Genomic DNA, 21,326 nt, shown 5'->3' with positions numbered 1-21,326 from the left:
CGATAACATGCAGTGATGCGTACTTATGGAGCACTCCGTGTGGCCCCATGTAGGACCCGCATGTTAACCGGAAAATCCAGCAAGCGATCAATTAAGATGGGACCGGTCCTGTAGCCATTTCTGACTAACACGGTTTCCAATTTTAGCAAGGAATCGGCTTTGGGGTCGAAGAATTCATCCGTGGTTTCTAAGCGGCTTTCTTGTCATCCGGCCATTCTATCTAGGCTATATCCTAAGGCAGGGAGTGGTCCTCTGCGTCTGCTCTATTGGACTTCGTTAAGTCACCTGAAACCGTCCTTGCTGCACGAAAATATCACAGCACGATTCCTTCCAGCGCGGTTGCTAGATGAATTTACATGCTCAAGGCTGCAGGAGATCCGTGCTGAGGGCAATCGCCTCCATCTCGTCAAGATTCTTGCTCAACGACTCGATCTTGTCCCTTGCGTGCTTCATACAGTCCGGTCCCAGAGGAAGTCGAAGAAGATGCATCTTCCCTGCGCCCATTCCTGTACCACTGATCACCTCGATCATCCGGTCTGCGGCCTTAACGGGATCCCCAGGCTGCTTGCCATTCGCGGCGTGGAAGGCTTTGATCGCATCTTCGAGAACCGTGCCCTCGTAGTCCTTCGTCAGGCCTGCTGCGGGTGACAAGGAGGCGCCTAGAAATTTTGTTCTGAACGCGCCTGGCTCTACTAGCAGCAGGCGGATGTTGAAGCTGTCAAGCTCCTGCGAGAGGGATTCCGAGAGGCCTGCGAATGCCCGTCAGCATTTGCTCTGGCACTTAGGTACAAAGGTGAGCAGCGATATGTCGGAGTCATTCATACCTTCGAGGGCAAACTTGCTGGCCGCGTACATTCCGGACGACGGATAGCCAGTGAGTCCGGCGATGCTAGTGATGTTGACTATGGTTCCTGATCTCTGCGAGCGCATATACGGCAGGGCAGCTTTGATGACCCTGATGGGTCCATAGAAGTTGGTATTGATCTGCTGATGTATCTATTCCTCACTACCGCAGATGTCAGGCTCATCCTCCTAAGAACAATTCGCAGGTATACATACCTCATGTCTTCGACGCTCCCAAGAATTGAATAACCAGCATTGTTTATGATGACGTCGATGCGTCCAAATTCCCGGATGGCCTTGTATACCTTCTGCTTCGTATCAGAGGAGGTAACATCGAGCTCCAGCCATCGTCCACCGAGAGACTCGATCTCTGGGTGGGATTCAGCGGCCTTGACAGGGTTGCGGGAGGTCGCGATGACCTTGTGGCCAGCCTTAAGGGCGGCTTTTGCCAACTCGGTTCCGAAGCCAGAGGAGGCGCCTGTGATGAGCCAGACCTGTGATCCTGACATATCGCCTTCTAGAATGTGATGCTCTCGATTCTATTTCAATTCCTGCGGACACCGCTGAAGGTATCGGTAGCAGAGATGTTTAGGGCACATGGCTGAGGCTTTAAATATTGATATCTAACGCCCTCCATCACAGCACAGCATCAGGGTAAGCGTATATCTTCACAAGAAGGCCCAACGCCCCCCAGGTGTTTGCGGAGATAGCGGGGCTTTGACGGGATTTGTCCGGGCGTTTACCCGCAATTGCCGCAATATCCGATGATGGAAGCAATATCTCCTGCAGATTCTACCAGGTGCACAGTGATGCATGGGATGCGATATTCTTGTCAACAAGCAGACCGACATCCTGTTATCATCGATCAACATCGATCCCGCCATGCCACCCAAGACCATCGCGCTCATCACCAGCAGCACGCGGAGCCCCCGCCTCAACCCGTTCATCACCAACTACATCTACGACCTGCTGACTCCAGTCCTGCCCGAAGACGTATCCCTGCACGTTTTGGATGTCGCTGCGCAAGACCTCCCACTCTACAACGAGCCCGCGATCCCATCCCTACTGCCTGAGACGGACCCCACGTCGTGCTATCGTCACGAACACACCCGCGCCTGGTCCTCCAAGGTACGTGAGCACGATGCCTTCATCTTCGTCACCCCGCAGTACAACTGGAGCGTCCCTGCGAGCCTGAAGAACGCCCTCGACTACCTGTTCCACGAGTGGAAAGGCAAGCCCGCGGGGATCGTGTCCTACGGCGGCCGCGGCGGCGGGAAGGCGGCCGGGCATCTTCGCGATATCTTGCAGGGCTTGAGGATGCGGCCTGCCTCGACTGCGGCGGCGCTGGTTACGACGAGGACGCTGCTTGATGACTGTCTCGAGCAGGGCAGGGTGAGTGAGGTGCAGATCGTCGCGTGGCGGGAGGCCGGGGTTGAAGATGCTGTTCGGCGGATGTTTGAGGAGATTTTGGCAAGTCTATAGTAGTGCGAAGCATCAACCTGCTGATAGACAAGCGCTGCTGCACGACTTTCAGGTTCTTCATATATATATAACGAACGTTTCTGGTTTGAGGATCAGTGATAAGTATTTATTGGTCCGCAAGGACTGGTTTGGTAGTATGTGTTTCGAAAACCAACTGACCTACGCTGGCTTCTGGGTGGATATCACAATCAGCGAACCTGGAAGAATCGATCCACGGTGTGGTTATTGGAGGGAACGTGAAACGAAATATTATGTGTGATATTGAAATAAGAGCGGGTGACACAGCCAGCTATGCATAGGTGCTGACGAGGGAGGAATTGTCCGAAGCGATTCGGGGAGATCACAAGTTGCGGGACTCGACTGATCACATATTCGTGTACTTGAAGCAGTCAACTGAACGATGATAGATAAAAGCACGCGTGGAAGAAAACAGTTGCGATGATCCCTAGTTTCAAGGGAGACCTCAGAACAAGCATCCGGGCACGTCCTGAAAGGGTGTCAGTGGATGAAACGGGCCTTGTTTGTTGGTCCCTTTGAACTTTTCATCATGTAGGCTGCGTACACAAAAGACTGCATCGCCGAATCCTATGCATAAGTCTGAAACTAAACTTTGAAGTTTGATGGCTTGGATATCAGTGTTGGTTTGTTTAATAGATCCTCTCCCTTGCAGTTGCAGCCCTTGGCAGTAGGTAAGGTTCGTTCTAGTATAGCACTTCTCCTTGCTGCGCGCGTCTGAGTAACAATCATTACGCGTATCGTAGACACTTATAAGATGCGCTTTCGCTGGTGACGGTCTTTTGGAGGGACTTCTGGTCGACCTACTGTTCTGCAAGAACCGTCGTTGAGAGTGACCTGTGTTCACCGCCGCTGGCCATGTTGTCGGATTACTATATATATCCGCTTATCTTTGGGTTCCCGGGAGTCTTCTCCACTGGTTTGTTGTTATCGGAACCGGAGGAGATGCTACAGAACCAGATGCTTCCTGACAATGATAATCTTCAACCCCGGAAAGGACTGTCTACGATGGTGTTTGAATTTGAACCTCGGAGAACCGGCGCAATAGCAACAGCAACAGCTCCAGTGAAGAAGCCATCGCGAACGTGCCTGCGAGGATTGTCGTCGTCGTCGACGTTTGGATCGCACCTACGGTACCTGGTTCTGTGCTCTTGCTATCGCTCGCGTGAGAGGTGAAGAAAAGGAATCAGAGAAGAACAGCACTTGGCGTCATCGAGCAGGGACGATCAGCAGCGTGGTGGAGGCTTTGCGTGAAGATCATCCGACTTGGCGGTCAGGCGGGATCATAGGTGTCTGGTACGATGCTACGAAGCGGTCAGGATGGGGAGGATGTTTTGAGACCGGTGTCCTTTTTAAAAGATACAGAGCCAGGGCATGCGCTCGATCGACGGATCATGTTGACATGGCAAGAACTGGCGGGGTCTTGGGATGATCGAGATTCGACGTCGAGAAAGTCGGGGTGATCGGCTGACTAAGCCACGATGCATTCCCGGCGCGTCGAGACGGAAGCGGAGACGATGAAGACCACGAGGGACAAGGAGGAATGTGTGACGAGAGATGACGGGAGCATTCCTCTGAACCCATCTTTCAGCGCTTTCTCTCGACTCGAGAAAGATGTTCTCCTCCATCTCTGTCTCCTCTTCCTCGCCAGCTCTCTCATCATCTGTCTCCTGAACCGCCGCGGACGGGAGCCACGGAAAGAAGTCAACCAGCGTCGTCGTGTTCGCCCTGCCAGCTCCGTCCAACTTCCCTTCTCTGTCCTCCACCTCTCCGCCTGCGGCTCCATCAGCTATCATCTTCCTAACCCGTCCTTTCTCTCTCTCCCTCTCCTCCCGTCCTCAATTCGGCCTGTTTTTGGGGCCTGCCGCTCGTTGTTTCTGGACGACCATGGTGGTCCGTCTTTTCTGACGGCCTCAGCTTATACCGTGCTCCGTTTTGTCGCTCCAGGCATCACTGGAATAATCCTCCCAACTCTCTCCAGCTATTTACTGTCGATCCGATCTGCCACATCATGGGTACCGGACTACCCTCGTCTTCACGATGGATCGATAGGAGCTCCGTTCTCTTCCTTACCACGCTCCTTTTGCTCCTCTCTACAACCACACTCGCTCAGGACGTCCGTCTGATCCCCTCCGCTGGCACGGACACTTTTCCCGCCTGTGCCGTCTCCTGCCAGGTCCTCACGCAGGCCCAGGACGCCTGCGTCCCGCCCTCTGCGCCCGTCTCCAACCAGCAAACCTACGTCTCCTGCTTCTGCCAGTCCACGCTCCTGAGCAATTTGAAAAACAACGCTGCGGGGGTCTGCGGTTCCAGCTGCTCGAACCAGGCGGAACTCGTCCAGCTGCAGAAGTGGTACGCTAATTACTGTGCGTCTGGAGGGAAAACTGGCGATGCCACCACGACCAATGCGGCACCGACACCGTCGAGGGTCACATATCCTGCTCCTCCGCCATGGTATGTCTTCTTCTCTTTCTTTCTTCCATCTTTGTTGCAATGCGCTGCAGCGCATTGCACAGGGTCCCGGACGGCTTTGCTTACTGAAATTGACACGCAGGATCACCACCCACTACCGTTGGGTCATCATGATCGTCATCCTCGTCGTCGGCTTCACCGCCCTTACTGTCCTCGGCGTCTGGCTGAAGCGCCGCTATGACGCCAAGCGCCCCGGTCTCTACCACGGCGAAGACACCTCCCGCGGAGGAGGGCCCGGTAAATTGGGCCGACAGCACACGTCCAACTCTGTCATCGACACTGCTATATGGGGCCCGCCGCAGGCCATGGCGCACACGCGCGGCTTCGATGGTGTGGAACCTACCGCTGCTCAGCGTCAGCCCGAGATGAGCAGCACAGGCAGCAATAGCCCTGTCGTTGTTGATCCCGTGGCGCATCGGGGGATGGCTGATGCCAGTCAGAACAGCATGCGCGAGAGCACGCGGTTACAGAAGCCTGGCGCGCAGACGCGGGAAGGGGACCTCGAGATCAGAGAGGTCTGAAGTTGTAATATCGTGTCGTGTCGGTTTTTTCTTTTTCTTTTTTTTCTTTTCCTCTTTGATATCCTGCCCTGAAATCTCTTTCGTTTATCTTGGATGCTGATGCTGCAATCAACAATTTGGATGAGTTTCTGACATCGAATTGAACCGATCGAGGGGCAATGGCCGGCGTATGTGGTGTTTCTGTCTGTCTGTGTCTGTCTGACTGGGCCATGGGTGCTATCAGGGAGCTGGGTTGAGTTGTACCTAGATATAGGCTCTCTTTTTTATACTGCCTGCCCTGTCATTGACAAATATCTCGAAGATGCACCATAAAGAAATCAAAATTTCAGCAAATGGAGCCTGGAGCGGAGGGAGGGAACAAGAGAAAGAAAGAGAACACAAAAGCAGAACAGAACAGAACAGACAAGCAACGGAACTCATCGCCTACCTACCCAACCTAGACCCTATATGTCCATAGAACCCGTGTCCATCATCGCATTGTTGCCTGGCGTTTTCGTGGCTGGAGCTCGAATCAAGAAAAGATAGACAGGCGGACGGACCGGACAGGATGTGTTGCTTGCTTGCTCGCTCATGCCTTGACTACCTAACCTACCTCTGCGAAGATACCTACCTACCTTACCTGCCGTACTGTGCTTCCGTTTTTTCCTTTATTTCCTGTTTCTTTTTTTTTCAAGTTTCACCTTTTGGCTGTTTATATTATATTATTATTATTCCCTACTTGTTGACTTTTGTGATCTGAATTCAATACCTAGAATATGTTACTTGGCAATATATAGATATAAATATATGCCTGAATAAATTGATAAATCTTTTATTCTTTGGTGTTCTGTTCTGTTCTATTCTATTAGGTTGGATTGAATCGAAGGGATGGGGTGCTTATTATATCAGACAGATACATATGCAGTTGATTGATGGTGCTTACTTAATTTAATACAATACAATACATATTATTAAACGCTGAACTACCCCTGTGGGTCGTGTTGCAGTGACTTGAGTGTTATAAAATAATGCTACCACTACCTACCTACCTATCTAATCTAGGTACTTGTTGGTCACAGATATGATCTGTCAGACCTGATCTAATGACCTGATTTACTGGAGTCCACCTATGCACCATCGACCAATCCAGGAATCAGGACTGAGATGGCTAGGTAGATAGGTAGCTAGCACAGAAAGCAAGCAAGATATTCCAATGGACTTGATGGATTATTTTTGTGACTGGTTGCTACATTGCTACTAAGCCCTCATTCAGAATCACAATCGAATCAGGAAGCCAAGCAAAATATCTCCAGGGTGATGGACAGTGGCTTCGGGATAAGAAGTGTAAGTAGGTAACATTACATTGCTAGCAGCACTGTCTGACATGTAAATGTAAAATATATATATAGATGGACTGAAATTTAGGTAGGTAGGTAGTTGCATAATCTACCTTGATTTTTTTTTTCTTATTATAACTAATTGTATTGCACTGCACTTCTCTCTTCTCTTCTCTTCTCCAGTCTAGTCAAGTAAGTAAAGCGAGATAGATGGATGGAGTGGTATCTTCAGTTCAGTTCAATTATGGTATTGGATTTGATTCGATTGCGTATCAAGGTGTTTGATTCGATTCTATTCGATGGTTTTTAAAGCCGTATTGAATGATTCGTTTGTAGTTCGGAAATCTTTCGGACACGGTAGGCGATGGTGATGTCGATCAATATCAAATGAATTGTCAGATTATGAAAATTAAAATTAGTATGGCTACACTCCCTACTATGGAGTACATCTGCAAATAGATCGGATCCCCTTTCAGACATAAAGTGTTTTATTCCCGGTATATTTATTATTATACATATACATAGCATACAGTACAGTACATCCATACATTACCCATATTGCATCGCAGATATACCCACCTTCGCCAAGGGTCAAGGGTGGGAGGCGCGTTCACGACACGCTAATACTAACAATCTTCACATCCTCCTCCGGCTTCTCCTTGTACGTCCGCACGTTCTCAATCTTATGCACGACATCCAACCCCGCGACCGCGCGGCCAAAGATGGTATGCTTCCCATCCAGCCACGGCGTCTTCTCCGTCGTGATAAAGAACTGGCTCCCGTTCGTGTTGGGCCCCGCGTTGGCCATGCTCAGCGTGTACGGCTTGTCGTGCTTGAGGGAGGAGAACTCGTCCTCGAATTCGCCGCCCCAGATGGATTCGCCGCCCGTGCCGTCGCCGTTCGGGTCGCCGCCCTGGATCATGAATTTGCGGATCACGCGGTGGAAGATGGTGTTGTTGTAGTAGCCGTTGCGGGCGTGGGTGACAAAGTTCTCGACGGCCTTGGGCGCCGCGGAGGGGAAGAGACGGAGGTGGATGTCGCCCATGGTGGTGTGGAGGATGGCCGAGGTGCCGGTCTCCGCGGCGCGCTGGGCGGCGCCCGTGTCTCGCGCGTCGGCCTGTCGGGGTTTCTCGTTCTGGATATCTCGTGAGTTCTTGGAGATCTCGGTCTCGTTGGTGAACATGTAGAAGCGGATCTTGGCGAATCCCGTCGCGACGAGCATCGGGTCGCGCTCTTCGGCCTCTTGGAGTAAGGGGTTGGAACTTGCGGCCATGGTGACCGTCACGACGCCCTTCTTCTGTGGCTGGCCCTGGTACATGGCCAGGTTGAGTGCCCGGAAGGGCTCGTCTTTCCCGAATACCCGCACCACGCGGTTCGTGAAGGTGTTGATGCATTTCACGCCGTGTAAGGAGCCGTATAGTATAAAGTGGCCTGATTCATCGAAAATGACGTTCACTTTCCCCCGCGTGACGATGTTCTCGCCCAGCTCGCGCTCGATCGCCAGTCGACGGCCGAACTCGACCTCGTCGAGCTGCTGCAGCGCCGTGCCGGCTTGCTGCATCTCCATGATCGTCGTTAGGGACTCGTCGTATGTGCGGTAGAGCTTGCCCGTGGGGAAGTCGAAGACCCGCACCTGGCGGTCTGGGAAGGAGAATGTTGCGAATTGGTGTCCTGAGGGGGAGATGGTGATGGATGTGGGTAGGGACTTGGACTTTTTGAACTCGAATAGGTTTGTAGATGACTTCAGGTCGAAGACATTGTCGGGCTTCTCAAACGAGCTGTCCCCCGCCCTCCAGTACTCGATCATGCCAGACTCGTCTGCCGAGATGACGCAGTCGTAGGCATCGTTGAAGGCCATGGCTACGACGGGTTTGCGGTGGATGTTCTTCAGCGTGTGCAGGGGCTCGGGCCTTTCGCCCCGTCCGTCGTATATCAGGATCGTACTACTCGACTCGTCTGTCACCGCGAGTAGAGGTAGGGACGCGCCCCGTCGATGCACCCAGCAGATGCAGCGGGGGGTGATTTCCAGACGGAACATGGCCAGGAGGTCTGTCTGGTTAGTAACGCACTCACTAGAGGATCGGGGCTTCACCAATACATCAGATGTTGTAGGTACGTACCAAAAGTGATCACATCAAATATCTTCACCGTCTTATCTGCCCCCGCCGTCGCAAAGCTCCTCCCGTCGGCGCTGATGCTGGTGCCCCTGATCTCGCCCACATGCGCGCGGAACTCCTTGACGAACTCGACAGTGCCCGCCACTTTCTTCCAGAACTTGACAACCCCGTCGACGGAGTTCGTGATCAAAAAGTCCGTGAAGGGCGTCATCGTCACGAACGACAGCTGGTCCTTGTGCATCAGCGACTTTGAGTAGCGCGGCGACGCGGGCAGCGCGGTCACGTAGACCTTCTCGAAGGCCAGCTTGCGTCGCTTCTTCTTGGGTGCCGCCGCGGAGGGGAGAGCGGGACCGAAGTCGTCTTCTGAGGAGGATTCATCTGCGCCTGCTGTTTGTATACGGTCAGTGATGCGTTGCTATATAGGCCTTGCCGTCGCGTGCCTGGGACACGTACCGTTCGACATGTGCGCCTCTTCCTCCTCGACGGCCGCGCGCGACCGTTTGGCTGAGATGGACACTACCTCCGGATCACCCATTTTCAGCTTCTTTTTCTCAATAACGTTGTGGAAAAAATGTGGGTGAACGGGTCGTGTTTAGATAGAGCAGTGAAGGCGGAGAGAAACATCGGTCTGGGCACGAAGCTCGGGCCACATCGCCAACTTTTTTGGACTGACGTCCCGCATCCACACGCCGCCAGAGCTGCGGTGCCTCGACTCTCTCTCTAATACGACACAACGGGCGCCGCTGAAGACTCTTGCTATCATCATGGTACGTCTCGTATGCTCGTGTCGTCTGAGGTCTGCTCTTTACTGATATATCATCTCTGCAGGCTGCCTCATTCCAGAACCCAACTCAGATCTTCGCTGAAGATGTCACTGAGGAGAAGGGTGAGAATGCCAGACTGTCGGCCTTTGTGGGTGCCATCGCAGTCGGCGATCTCGTGAAGAGCACCCTGGGCCCTAAGGGCATGGACAAGATCTTGCAATCTGCGTACGTCCGACGTGCTGCTCGTGCTTCTGGTGTGTGAGTGCGGGGTTACTAATCTACATGTGTACTGCAGCTCGACCGGTGAGATTCTGGTGACAAATGACGGCGCCACGATCCTGAAGGCAATCGCACTCGACAACGCCGCGGCCAAGGTGCTAGTGAACATCTCAAAGGTGCAGGATGATGAAGTTGGTGACGGCACAACTTCTGTTACGGTGCTCGCCGCGGAGCTGCTTCGTGAGGCGGAGAAGCTGGTGGAAAAGAAGATACACCCCCAGACCATCATCGAGGGATTCCGGATAGCCAGCAAGGCAGCTCTCGCGGCCCTTGAGAAGTCGGCTGTTGACCGCAGCCAGGACCCTGAGGCATTCAGGAAGGACCTCAAGTCGATCGCGCGTACCACTCTCAGCTCCAAGGTCCTGGCCCAGGACCGGGACCACTTTGCTAACCTCGCATGTGATGCCGTGCTCCGTCTCAAGGGCTCAACGGACCTTAGCCACATCCAGATCATCAAGAAAGCCGGTGGGAAGCTTAGTGACTCCTACCTCGACGAGGGCTTCATCCTGGACAAGAAGATTGGTGTCAACCAGCCTAAGCGGCTGGAGAACGCTAAGATTCTGGTTGCAAACACGGCCATGGACACGGACAAGGTCAAGATCTTTGGTGCGCGCGTCAAGGTGGAGTCGACGGGCAAGCTGGCGGAGCTGGAGAAGGCGGAGCGGGAGAAGATGCGCGCCAAGGTCGAGCGGATCAAGGCACATGGCATCAACTGCTTCGTCAACAGGCAGCTCATCTACAACTGGCCCGAGCAGCTTTTCACCGAGGCAGGCATCATGTCGATCGAGCACGCTGACTTTGACGGTGTTGAGCGCCTGGCCCTGGTGACGGGCGGCGAGATTGCATCCACTTTCGAGAACCCTGAGCAGGTCAAGCTCGGCCACTGTGACCTCATTGAGGAGGTCATCATTGGTGAGGACACTCTGATCAAGTTTTCTGGCGTGGCGGCCGGTGAGGCCTGTACCATCGTGCTGCGTGGTGCTACAGAACAGCTGCTGGATGAGGCGGAGCGCTCTCTGCACGACGCGCTGGCCGTGCTCTCCCAGACGGTCAAGGAGCCCAAGGTGACGCTGGGCGGTGGTTGCGCTGAGATGGTGATGGCCAAGGCGGTTGAGCAGGCGGCGCAGAACACGACGGGCAAGAAGCAGCTGGCCGTCGACTCGTTCGCGCAGGCGCTGAAGCAGCTGCCGACCATCCTGGCGGATAACGCGGGTCTGGACTCGAGCGACCTGGTGACGCGGCTGCGACAGGCGATCAACAACGGCATGACCAGCTCCGGACTGGACCTTCTGACGCCGGGCGGTGGCATCGCGGACATGCGGGAGCTGGGCGTCGTGGAAAGCTACAAGCTGAAGCGGGCGGTGGTGTCGTCGGCCTCGGAGGCTGCAGAGGTGGGTTCCCTCTCTTTTCCCTAGATATCAATGATGATGATCATGGTGCTGACTGTCCACAGCTTCTCCTCCGTGTGGACAACATCATCCGTGCTGCGCCGCGCAAGCGCGAGAGGGTGTGAGGTGCTGACGTAGCTTGAATCTCCTTACGAATTACGCATTACCTGGACGTTTGAAGGATGAAGGATGACTGGGGATGTACTGGCAAGAGTGGAGTGTAATGTCCGTTATGGACAGATCATGAGCGTCTCGAGAGGAGGGGAAGAGGAAGACTCTTTTAGACCAGATACAGCAGAAAACCATGTCTTAATGTTGTTTTCTCAACTTGAACGCTTTCTCTGTGTATACTCGTACCGGCACACGGTGTCATGACCAGGCTGTCCTTCATCCTGCATGCTATCTGTATGCGTGGAGAGCAGGCTGTTGTCTCGAAATTATAATAATCTTCACCTTCTTTTTCTAAGACTCCCGATCAACCTGTCGTCTAGATATTGGTATTAATCTTTCAATCCTTCGCCCTGTGCAAGCCACCCACATCGCCGCTTTTGCTATATTTTTATAGGGGCTGGCTTCGCCTAGAGTCTGTGACCTATCATTAATTCCTTCGGATGGTGTGGGTATAGAATAGCAATCTGCCAAGCCATGCCGTAGCAGGGGAGGAGGGGTGACGAAAGATATGGCACAGTACTTGATATAGACAGAGACTGTTTTGGATCAGAGTCGTACAGCTGCCGGATTCGACCAGGGTTGCGTGTGCCATGTCTTGTCCGAAGTCTATCGTAAGCATGCTCAATTGGACCAAGGCTGTGACCGCTGGAATTATAATTCTCTTGACTCTCTTCTCAGTCTGCGTCTAGACGTCGATACTAGGGGAATATCGATGGTCTATGGTTGGATATAATCGCCCACCGTGGGAGAGGAACTGTCTCTTTGGAAAAGCATTGGATCGAAACAACTCAGAAGACGCTGTATAGCCAAGTTCCGACAAGAAGTGTGTCATGTCGTGTCGCTCGACCAAGACTTCTTGGATACGCTATTTTCGGCAAACATGTGGATCCCAGCCAGCACGCATCCAGCCTAGAGGCGCCGACCAGCCCCATCCGGGCTATCTCTCGAGTACCATCAGGGCACAGAGATATCAGAATCCGGACAAACCACCAAGCCAGACGCCGCAAGCGACGTTGGGATATATAGGCGCTATGACGGAAGCCCAGCAGCGCGGCAAAGCTTGAACCAGGGGCTATCTGGGCGCCGCGTCGGCGCAGGGCAGATCCATGGGTCTTCCCCGCAGGCCGGGCCAACGACAGAGGGTGGTGCTTCGATCGTCGTGGTCTGTTGCTGTCCTGGTCGACGTTGATGGTCCACTGTTCACACCAGGGGCGGCAGCTCGCGTAAGTCGATTCATGTGTGTGGGCAGTATGTAGACCCATGACACGGGCGGCTGCTCCCCCCCCCCGTGACTCTCCCTTTCATCCCTCTCTGCGATCCCTTCTCCATACCATCCAGTCCTCGCGGCTTTCCATCGTCACCACGTTGTGACCTCTCTCTTTTCTCCCCTCTCGCTTCGATGGTTGCCCGGTCCTGTCGTTCGTTTCGTTGTCTCTCGTTCTCCTTGTTCGCTTGATATACCATGCTCCTCTTCCTCAGTCGTCTCTGGTGCGTCGTCTTGGCCGCCGTACTTGCGGGTCAGGTAGCGGTCTCGGCCATCGAGCTCGACATCAATGATCCAGGTTAGCCTAGTCCTATCTCTCCGGTGATCGTGCTGGCCTCTGACTGACAATGGCTGCCGCCAGAATCCATCAAGAATGCCGCGGCCACGGCCGCCTACGACATGATGTCCTACTACCAGGGCAACCAGTCCGGCCAGATCCCCGGAAAGCTGCCCGACACCTGGTGGGAGGGCGGTGCCATGTTCATGACCCTCATCCAGTACTGGCACTTCACCGGCGACGAGTCCTACATTCCCGTCACTCAGCAGGGTATGTACTGGCAGGCCGGTGAAAACGCCGACTACATGCCTTCGAACTACTCCCGGTACCTGGTAGGCAGAGCAACGAGTCGCGCGCAGCAGCAGCAGCAGTCAGAAGGTCTGACGGGCAAACTAGGGTAACGATGACCAACTGTTCTGGGGTTTGGCGGCCATGACGGGCGCCGAGCTCAACTTCCCCGAACAGCAGGGCCAGCCCTCATGGCTGGAGCTCGCCCAGGGTGTCTTCAACACGCAAATCGAGCGCTGGGACGCCGCGGACTGCGGCGGTGGTCTGCGCTGGCAGATCTACCCCTACCAAGCCGGTTACGCCATCAAGAACGCGATCTCCAACGGCGGGCTGTTCCAGCTGGCCGCGCGCCTGGCCCGCTACACCAACAACAAGACCTACGCTGAATGGGCCGAGAAGATCTGGGACTGGTCGTCCACCACGCCGCTGCTCCGGACGGACGCGTGGACCATCGCGGATACGACGAGCATCGCGGCGCAGTGCAAGGACCACGGCGATATCCAGTGGACGTATAACTATGGGACTTATATCAGCGGGGCGGCGTATATGTATAACTTTGTATGTCCTTCTTTTTCTCTACACGGGGTGTTTCAGTGCTAATGGCTACCAGACCAACGGCGAGGACAAGTGGAAAAAAGGCATCGACGGCCTGATGGGGACCGTCTTCCGGACCTTCTTCCCCAAGCAGTACGGCGGCAACATCATGTCCGAGACGGCATGCGAGCAGAACCAGATGTGCGACCGCAACCAACGCTGCTTCAAGGGCTTCCTGTCCTCGTGGTTCGCCTTCATGACCACCATCGCGCCGTACACCGCGGGCGAGGTCATCCCCAAGCTGCAGGCGACGGCCGAGGCGGCGGCCAAGCAGTGCACGGGCGGGGACGACCACTCGCACTGCGGGCAGCGCTGGTACCAGCCGACGTGGGACGGCAAGAGCGGGCTGGAGGAGCAGATGAGCGCGACGAGCATCTTCTCGGTGCAGATGATCACGCACATGCAGTCAGGGAAGACTGGACCGCTGACGGCCGACACGGGTGGTAAGAGTGTCGGCGACCCCGACGCCGGTCTGGAGTCGGACCAAAAGATCACCGGGCCCGGGCTGAACCTGCGCATCACCACGGCCGACCGGGCGGGCGCGGGCATCCTGACGGCCATCTTCCTGACCGGCTGGGTCGGGATGATGACCTGGATGGTGCTGGGTGGTTGATCGGTGATGGTCTTGAAAAAGGAAAACATACTGCGATTTTTGTATCTGCATACTCTGCTTTTTCTTTTCTCGGATGATATCTGCCCTTTTGTACATATACATTGACTACCGCTTGGCATCTCGTGTAGGATAGTGAGTTTCCTTCTGCTTGTGCACTGCTGTCGTCAGTCTGGGTTTGGCGCTGGTTATTCGTTCCGTTATTCCTGCCGTGATCGGGGATTTTTGCATTGGACCGATGGGATGGACAGGTGGGATCCTGATCTCGTGTAGCTACCGAGTCCCTGCCCATAGCGTTGTCTATATCGGATCTGGTCTATATCATATCATATCTTTCGTCTGATCTGTGACGGAATTCTGGAACGCAGCGATAGAAGGGCTGATAGCGGTCTAGAAAGCGACGGCGCTGATCTTATCCGGCTAGCGGGAGACCAAGTGGGTGCGTACGGGACACGTAACGATACCGACCCGCCTGGCGGTGCCGGGCCGGCAGACGCGGCAGACCGACCAACCAGGCGGTGTCACGTACGGTAACACGCTGGCGGTGGAGGACCCGGAGGAATGCTGGGGAAGTAGAACAGACGAGAGAGCCAGGTCACCTCGAGAGATCGATCAGGACGTTTGGAGGGTCAAGAGAGTAGACAGCGGTTTGTTCTTCTTTATTATCTGGTCTTTTTTTTTTCTCTTCATTTTTTTTCTTTTTCCCGTTCTATAGATAGCACGGAGCCCAGGACGGGCTGTGCAACGGCCGGCGCAACCCCCTGGCAGTCCGTGTCGGAGCTGACGCCAGCCGCAGCCCTTCGCTCGTCTTCTCTCCACCGTCTCGTCTCCCTTCTTCCCTCACCTCTTCTTTCTCTCCCTCCCATCTCCATCCTCCTCTTCTTTCGATCTGATCCTTATCGTCTGGTTGATGTCCCACCATGGCCTCCGTCCACTAGATCGGTTCACATTCACCACGCTGCCTCCCCCTCCTGATGATACGGACGGCTGTGCCTCCGATACCACCGGCATCAACCCTCGAGAACACCGCTACTACGACGACGGCATCCAACAACCCACGTTGTAGTCCACCATGAGGTGGCGGCTGCCTGGCGCCCGCTGCTCCCTCCCCGCCGGCGTCGCCCTCCTATTCATCCCTCTCCTCGCGGCTCCGCAGCAGCTGCACGCCGATAACCTGCCCTCGACGAGTGTCTCCGTCCCTCTCGTACCGACCGGACACGCCCCCGACGCCCCCCATGCCCACTTCCGCGACACCCACCACCCCGATGTAAGCAGCAGCAGCAGCAACGTGAAGAGCTCCAACGATGCGAGCGCCCTGGCCACTCTGGCTCTGGCGGGCTCCGGCCGCGCCGTTCGAGCCCCTCCTGCCCAGCCCAGCCCCTCGTCGGCTGGCCTGGCTAGCCCGCAGCTCCAAGCGCGGTCTTTGCAGGACTGGGAGGTCGAGGACTTTGTCCTCCTGGCGACCGTCGACGGGACCATTCACGCGCGTGACCGCAGGACCGGTGCCCCCCGTTGGGCCCTCGAGGTCCCCAGCAGCCCCATGGTCGAGAGCATCTACCACCGTGCCAACCGCTCCGAGCTCGAGGATCCCCAGCCCGAGGACGACTTCCTGTGGATCGTCGAGCCCAGCCGCGATGGCAGTCTCTATATCTACAGCCCCGGGCCCAATGCCGGGCTGCAGAAACTGGGCTTGACCGTGAAGGAATTGGTGGATGAGACGCCGTATTCGGGGACGGACCCGGCTGTCACCTACACGGCCCGCAAGGAGACGACGCTGTATACCGTTGATGCTCGTACCGGAACGATCCTGCGTGTGTTCAGCTCCCGCGGCCCGATCACACCGGAGCAGAGTTGTCGGAAGGTCGACGGTTTGGGCGATATGAACGAGGAGGAGTGTGAGTCCACCGGGACGCTCACCCTCGGACGGATCGAATATGCGGTTGCCATCCAGAACACCGAGACCGGTGCCCCCATCTGCACGCTCAAGTACTCCGAGTGGGCGGCCAACAATCGAGACATGGATCTTCAGAGCCAGTATTACCAGACTATGGACCAGAGTCACATCTACAGCATGCACGACGGTGTCGTTCTGGGTTTTGATCACTCCCGCATGGAGCGGCCTCGATATACGCAGAGATTTTCATCTCCGGTTGTCCGTGTGTTTGATGTTGCCCGTCCGATCAATGTCGAAGATCCGGACGCGCCAACCCCGCTGGTGCTCCTGTCTCAGCCGCTGGAACCTCCAGACCCAGACTACGGCTCCAGCGGTCTGGACGAGAGGGACTCGCGGGTCTTCATCGACTGCACCGAAGGGGGCGGCTGGTACGCCATGTCTGAGAAGACGTACCCGCTCGTCACGGGACGGGCCAAGATGGCCCAGTGCTACGAGAAGGACTACTTCCGTGACGGACAGCCGCTGATGAGTCTCGACCTCGCACAGCAGAAGGACGCGCTGGCGGGCGTGCACTCCCTGAATCAGCCGCAGGGCGTGCGTCGCACGATCCCGAGCATCTCGGGGCCGTCGGTGGCCGAGCTCTCCAACGACACCCCGCGTGATCTGGTGCGGAGGCCGTCCCAGCCGGCGTCTCCACCGGCTCTGCCACATAGCATGATTGTGAGGAAGGGCTGGGACAAGGCTGTCGACATCTTCGTCACTTTGGTGATCCTGTTCATTGGCACGTTTGTCTACTTCAATTCGAGTACGTTGCAGGAGATCGTGAAGCAAAAGCTTGACCTGAAGAACATCATTGCCTCGTATGGGCAGCCGTTGCCTACGCCGTCTACCCCTGTTGTCGCCCCGCCGGTGGAACAGGATCTGACTCCGGCGGCGGATCCGCCAAATGTAACTGTCGAGCATGTGGAAATTCCTCCCGAACAGAATGGTGGCGAGTTAACACCCAGGCCGCAGCGGACTTCTAGTGTCCCGCCTCCATCTCCCGATACCGGTCGGGATGCCAACCCAAGGGTGCGTATCCGTGAGCCTTCTCGCGGCCCAGAAGGTGAAGAGGAGGGCGAGGAACCGGCAGTGCCAAGTCCAGAAAAGAAAAAGAAGGCACGCAGAGGTCGTCGCGGCGGACAGGCACACAAGCGCGGAAGGAAACCTGGCAGCGACGGAAAGATTCAGGAGGATGTCAAGAATCTCCAGCCCCCGCAGAATATGCAATTGACGCGGACAATGTCCAGCGAGGTGATCGAGATGGACGGTGCTATCCGCATCGGACAGCTGAAGGTCTACACGGATAAGGTTTTGGGCCACGGCAGTCACGGTACGGTGGTCTACAAGGGGTCTTTCGATGGCAGAGATGTGGCCGTCAAGCGGATGCTTGTGGAATTCTACGACATCGCTTCCCACGAGGTTGGCCTGCTGCAAGAGAGTGACGACCACAACAATGTCATCCGGTACTTCTGCCGCGAGCAGGCGGCCGGCTTCCTGTACATCGCGCTGGAGCTGTGTCCCGCCTCGCTGCAGGACGTCGTCGAGAGACCAGGAGACTACCCCCAGCTTGTCAACGGCGGACTCAACATGCCGGACGTCCTGCGGCAGATCACCGCCGGAGTGCGATACCTGCACTCGCTGAAGATCGTCCACCGCGACCTGAAGCCGCAGAATATCCTGGTGGCCGCACCGCGAGGGCGTTTGGGCTCGCACTCCCTGCGCTTGCTTATCTCTGACTTTGGCCTGTGCAAGAAGCTCGAGGACAACCAGAGCTCGTTCCGTGCCACGACCGCACATGCGGCTGGTACGTCTGGTTGGCGCGCACCTGAGCTGCTCATCGATGACGACCAGAACTCGTCCACCGTGGCCGCGACGACGACCGAGTCGCAGAACACCGAGTCATCTGAGCCTGCTGTCGTTGATCCACAAACCAACCGGCGGGCAACCCGTGCCATCGACATCTTCTCGCTGGGCTGTGTGTTCTACTATGTCTTGACGCGTGGTGGGCATCCGTTTGACAAGAATGGCAAGTTCATGCGGGAGGCGAACATCGTCAAGGGGAACCACAACCTCGAGGAACTCCAGCGGTTGGGCGACTATGCGTACGAGGCGGATGATCTGATCAGGTCGATGTTGTCGTTGGATCCGAGGAAGCGGTATGTCTTTCCTTTGCTCTTGCTGTAGTAGTTTCATTGCTAATGTAATGACAACAGCCCTGATGCAACAGCCGTCCTCATGCACCCCTTCTTCTGGTCCCCGGCCGAGCGCCTCAGCTTCCTCTGCGACGTCTCGGACCACTTCGAATTCGAGCCCCGTGACCCACCCTCAGATGCTCTCCTGCACCTCGAATCCGTCGCGCTGAGAGTCATGGGCCCGGAGATGGACTTTCTCAAATCTCTCCCCAAGGACTTCAAAGACAGCCTTGGCAAGCAGCGCAAATACACCGGCTCGAAGATGTTGGACCTGCTCCGCGCCTTGAGAAACAAGCGCAACCACTACAATGACATGCCGGAGCATCTCAAGGCGCATATTGGCGGGCTGCCCGAGGGGTATTTGGCGTTCTGGACGGTCAGGTTTCCGAGTCTGCTCATGGCGTGTCATGGGGTTATTGTCGGGTTGGAGTTGACGAAGACGGAGCGGTTTAAGCGGTATTTTGCGCCGCCGGAGTAGACTCCTTCCCTGCTCTGTCTTTTTGCTATGGTTTGTAGTGTTGTCATGGGTATGGTGTACGATGACCACGAGATACGATGATGAGTTTTCAAAAGCGTGTCTGCGAGCGTTGAGTTTTGGTGTTGCGATCATGGTGACATGGTTTCGATGTGTTTTTTTGCCTCACCTATTTTCCTTTGTGTATTAGATTTTTATTTATCTACCTAACTTAGGTCTGATAAAACAAAAATAAGATAGATCTATATATCAGTCGCTCTTAAGCGTTTATCTTATGCAATCTTATCTACGTCCATGCAAAGTCTTGTCTTCCGGTGGAAAGTAATATGATGCCATCTCCATGTGGGAGAAGATAAAACAAAAACAAAAAGACAATATTAATGACAGAAAGAGAATAGAAGAAGAGAAAGAATAGAGTACATGCACTGAGTGACTCCATGGGGCTTAAAAAGGGTCCTTTTCTTCCTTTTCTTTCCCTGTTCTGTTGTTTGGTATCTTTTATAGTTTGACGCTGGCGGTGTGTTCTCAAGTCCCAAGAGAGAGAGAGAGAGAGAGAGAGAGAGAGAGAGCCACATCAACATCAATATCAACTCTCGGTAGAAGAGGTAAGATAGATTGAACGAGTGACTGTGGTGGGTTGTAGGAAGCAGGAAGCAGGCTGACTGAGGAGGTTGATATAGGCGAGCAGACGGGCCGGCTAGGTCCGACCTGGCAACCTCCAACATCAACTCCTTCAAGATCGAAAGTACTTACTATTCAATCTCATCACATGGTGTGATAGAGGAAGAGGGCGCTTCTGTACTGTATGGCGCGTACCTCAAAATGCAAAACGCTGAGAGACTCGGTTATGGAGGTAGGACCACCACCAGACGGGAGGCAGGATGGGAGACCAATATCAGTCCTGAACCCTGATTAGGCAGCTGGATTCTAAGTCTATCACGTACTAGAAAGGATGCCTTGATCCTTGCACTGTATGTGTATACATACAACCCAGAGAAAAGCCTTAAGACCTCGATTGTGGCGCCATATGAAAGGAGGACACGAACCCACGAAAGACAACTATTGAGGACGGCATTTGGAAGGTCGCGGTGGGGAATGCTCACCATCTAACGAATGTTCATCAGAGACATCTGTTGGCGGATGTTCATCAGGGGCACTTTGTCGACATTCATCAGAGGTACTTAGAACAGTCCTTTGACGACTATCCTCTTCAACTATTTGCTGAGATCCTTCCGTTGTAGGCGTTGTGGGGCAAAATTTAATGAATGTAACGTCACCGGAAGCATGCCCTAGGGCAAGGATGTTGTTTTGAAAAGCAAAACAGGTCGGTCGATGGTCAGGAGGCAGCCAAAGAATGTTTTCCATATCTTGAGCGACCCATCGCTCTTTCACGAATACGTTTCGGAGTGGTGGCGGAGGCAAAGGGCCTCTGTGATCACTTGAGAACCTGAAAAATCCTCGGTCTGTTTCCAGGTATGGCCCACTTTTGGAGAAACATAATTCATGAATTCTTGTATTGAGATTGATTATCTCTCGCAGAGTTCCTGTGGCTATATCCCAAAGTTGGACTTTGTTGTTCTGCCGGGTGGAAGATGCCACCAACTTGTCTAAAGAAACTGCAAGTGCCTCAATAAAGTCTGAATGGTTAAACACTTGCAGCGAATCTCCTTTGTCTAGGCTCAGGAGACTAACAGTATAGGTATTTGACCAAAATGCATTCCAGAAATATGCCAGCAGCTTGTTGTCCGGGGAAAATGCCAATCCAATAACACTTCAGATGGCGATACTTCAATACAGCTCCTGTATCTGAGTCCCAGATTCCGCATTCACCGGAGTTTGAGGCAGATGCTATTAGCTTGCCATCAGGAGAAAAATGTCACTGTAGTAACACAGTTTGAATGTCCCTTAAGGACCTGTAATAAAGCCCCTGTGGCTACATTCCAGAGTCTGACAGTCTGATCCTCAGATCCAAATACTATCAGCCCTGTATCAGATGAGAATGCCACTGTAGTAATGCGATCTGCATGACCTTCAAGCATTTGACGTAGAGCTCCTGTAGCTGAATTCCACACTCGAATTGTTTGTATCATGAGAGCCAGAGGCCGTTAGAGGAGAATGCCACTGTAGAGACCATAATAGTATAAATATCAAGTACCCTGAGTGTAGTACCCGTGGCTGGATCCCAATGTCCAACTGTTTCGTCACAAGAGACAGATGCCACCTGCATTCCGTCTGGTGAGAATGCCACTGTAGAGACTATAACTGTATGGCCATCAAGTACCCTAAGGGAGGCCCCTGTAGCTGAATCCCAGAGTCTGACTG

General features: G+C 54.4%; 7 protein-coding genes across 7 annotated transcripts; 5 read left to right on the top strand and 2 right to left on the bottom strand.

Moving 5' to 3' along the window:
• Positions 1 to 360: 360 nt before the first annotated feature.
• On the bottom strand, positions 361 to 1,352 carry VTN00DRAFT_3262 (uncharacterized protein; the record flags this gene model as incomplete). The annotated part of the gene is made up of 3 exons (XM_069429560.1): positions 361 to 749; positions 825 to 955; positions 1,060 to 1,352. 3 exons carry the CDS (start codon positions 1,350 to 1,352, stop codon positions 361 to 363), a joined length of 813 nt encoding a protein of 270 aa, XP_069283000.1.
• Positions 1,353 to 1,725: 373 nt separating this feature from the next.
• Positions 1,726 to 2,325, top strand: VTN00DRAFT_3261 (uncharacterized protein; the record flags this gene model as incomplete). The annotated part of the gene is made up of 1 exon (XM_069429559.1): positions 1,726 to 2,325. One exon carries the CDS (start codon positions 1,726 to 1,728, stop codon positions 2,323 to 2,325), a length of 600 nt encoding a protein of 199 aa, XP_069282999.1.
• Positions 2,326 to 4,351: 2,026 nt separating this feature from the next.
• On the top strand, positions 4,352 to 5,333 carry VTN00DRAFT_3260 (uncharacterized protein; the record flags this gene model as incomplete). Its single annotated transcript, XM_069429558.1, has 2 exons — positions 4,352 to 4,794; positions 4,895 to 5,333. 2 exons carry the CDS (start codon positions 4,352 to 4,354, stop codon positions 5,331 to 5,333), a joined length of 882 nt encoding a protein of 293 aa, XP_069282998.1.
• A 1,926-nt stretch (positions 5,334 to 7,259) lies between these two features.
• Positions 7,260 to 9,301, bottom strand: VTN00DRAFT_3259 (uncharacterized protein; the record flags this gene model as incomplete). The annotated part of the gene is made up of 3 exons (XM_069429556.1): positions 7,260 to 8,698; positions 8,770 to 9,153; positions 9,220 to 9,301. 3 exons carry the CDS (start codon positions 9,299 to 9,301, stop codon positions 7,260 to 7,262), a joined length of 1,905 nt encoding a protein of 634 aa, XP_069282997.1.
• Positions 9,302 to 9,530: 229 nt separating this feature from the next.
• Positions 9,531 to 11,322, top strand: VTN00DRAFT_3258 (uncharacterized protein; the record flags this gene model as incomplete). The annotated part of the gene is made up of 4 exons (XM_069429555.1): positions 9,531 to 9,533; positions 9,595 to 9,755; positions 9,826 to 11,200; positions 11,263 to 11,322. The coding sequence occupies 4 exons, from the start codon at positions 9,531 to 9,533 to the stop codon at positions 11,320 to 11,322; spliced, it is 1,599 nt and encodes a 532-aa protein (XP_069282996.1).
• A 1,508-nt stretch (positions 11,323 to 12,830) lies between these two features.
• Positions 12,831 to 14,404, top strand: VTN00DRAFT_3257 (uncharacterized protein; the record flags this gene model as incomplete). The annotated part of the gene is made up of 4 exons (XM_069429554.1): positions 12,831 to 12,930; positions 12,994 to 13,241; positions 13,306 to 13,755; positions 13,808 to 14,404. The coding sequence occupies 4 exons, from the start codon at positions 12,831 to 12,833 to the stop codon at positions 14,402 to 14,404; spliced, it is 1,395 nt and encodes a 464-aa protein (XP_069282995.1).
• A 1,069-nt stretch (positions 14,405 to 15,473) lies between these two features.
• On the top strand, positions 15,474 to 19,007 carry VTN00DRAFT_3256 (uncharacterized protein; the record flags this gene model as incomplete). The annotated part of the gene is made up of 2 exons (XM_069429553.1): positions 15,474 to 18,493; positions 18,551 to 19,007. 2 exons carry the CDS (start codon positions 15,474 to 15,476, stop codon positions 19,005 to 19,007), a joined length of 3,477 nt encoding a protein of 1,158 aa, XP_069282994.1.
• Positions 19,008 to 21,326: the final 2,319 nt, after the last annotated feature.

The sequence above is a fragment of the Thermoascus crustaceus genome, assembly GCF_041956765.1.
Source record: "Thermoascus crustaceus strain CBS 181.67 unplaced genomic scaffold VTN00scaffold_13, whole genome shotgun sequence".
NCBI lineage: Eukaryota > Fungi > Ascomycota > Eurotiomycetes > Eurotiales > Thermoascaceae > Thermoascus > Thermoascus crustaceus.
Note: the sequence above shows the minus strand (reverse complement) of the source record. Positions and strands in the feature narration are given on the sequence as shown.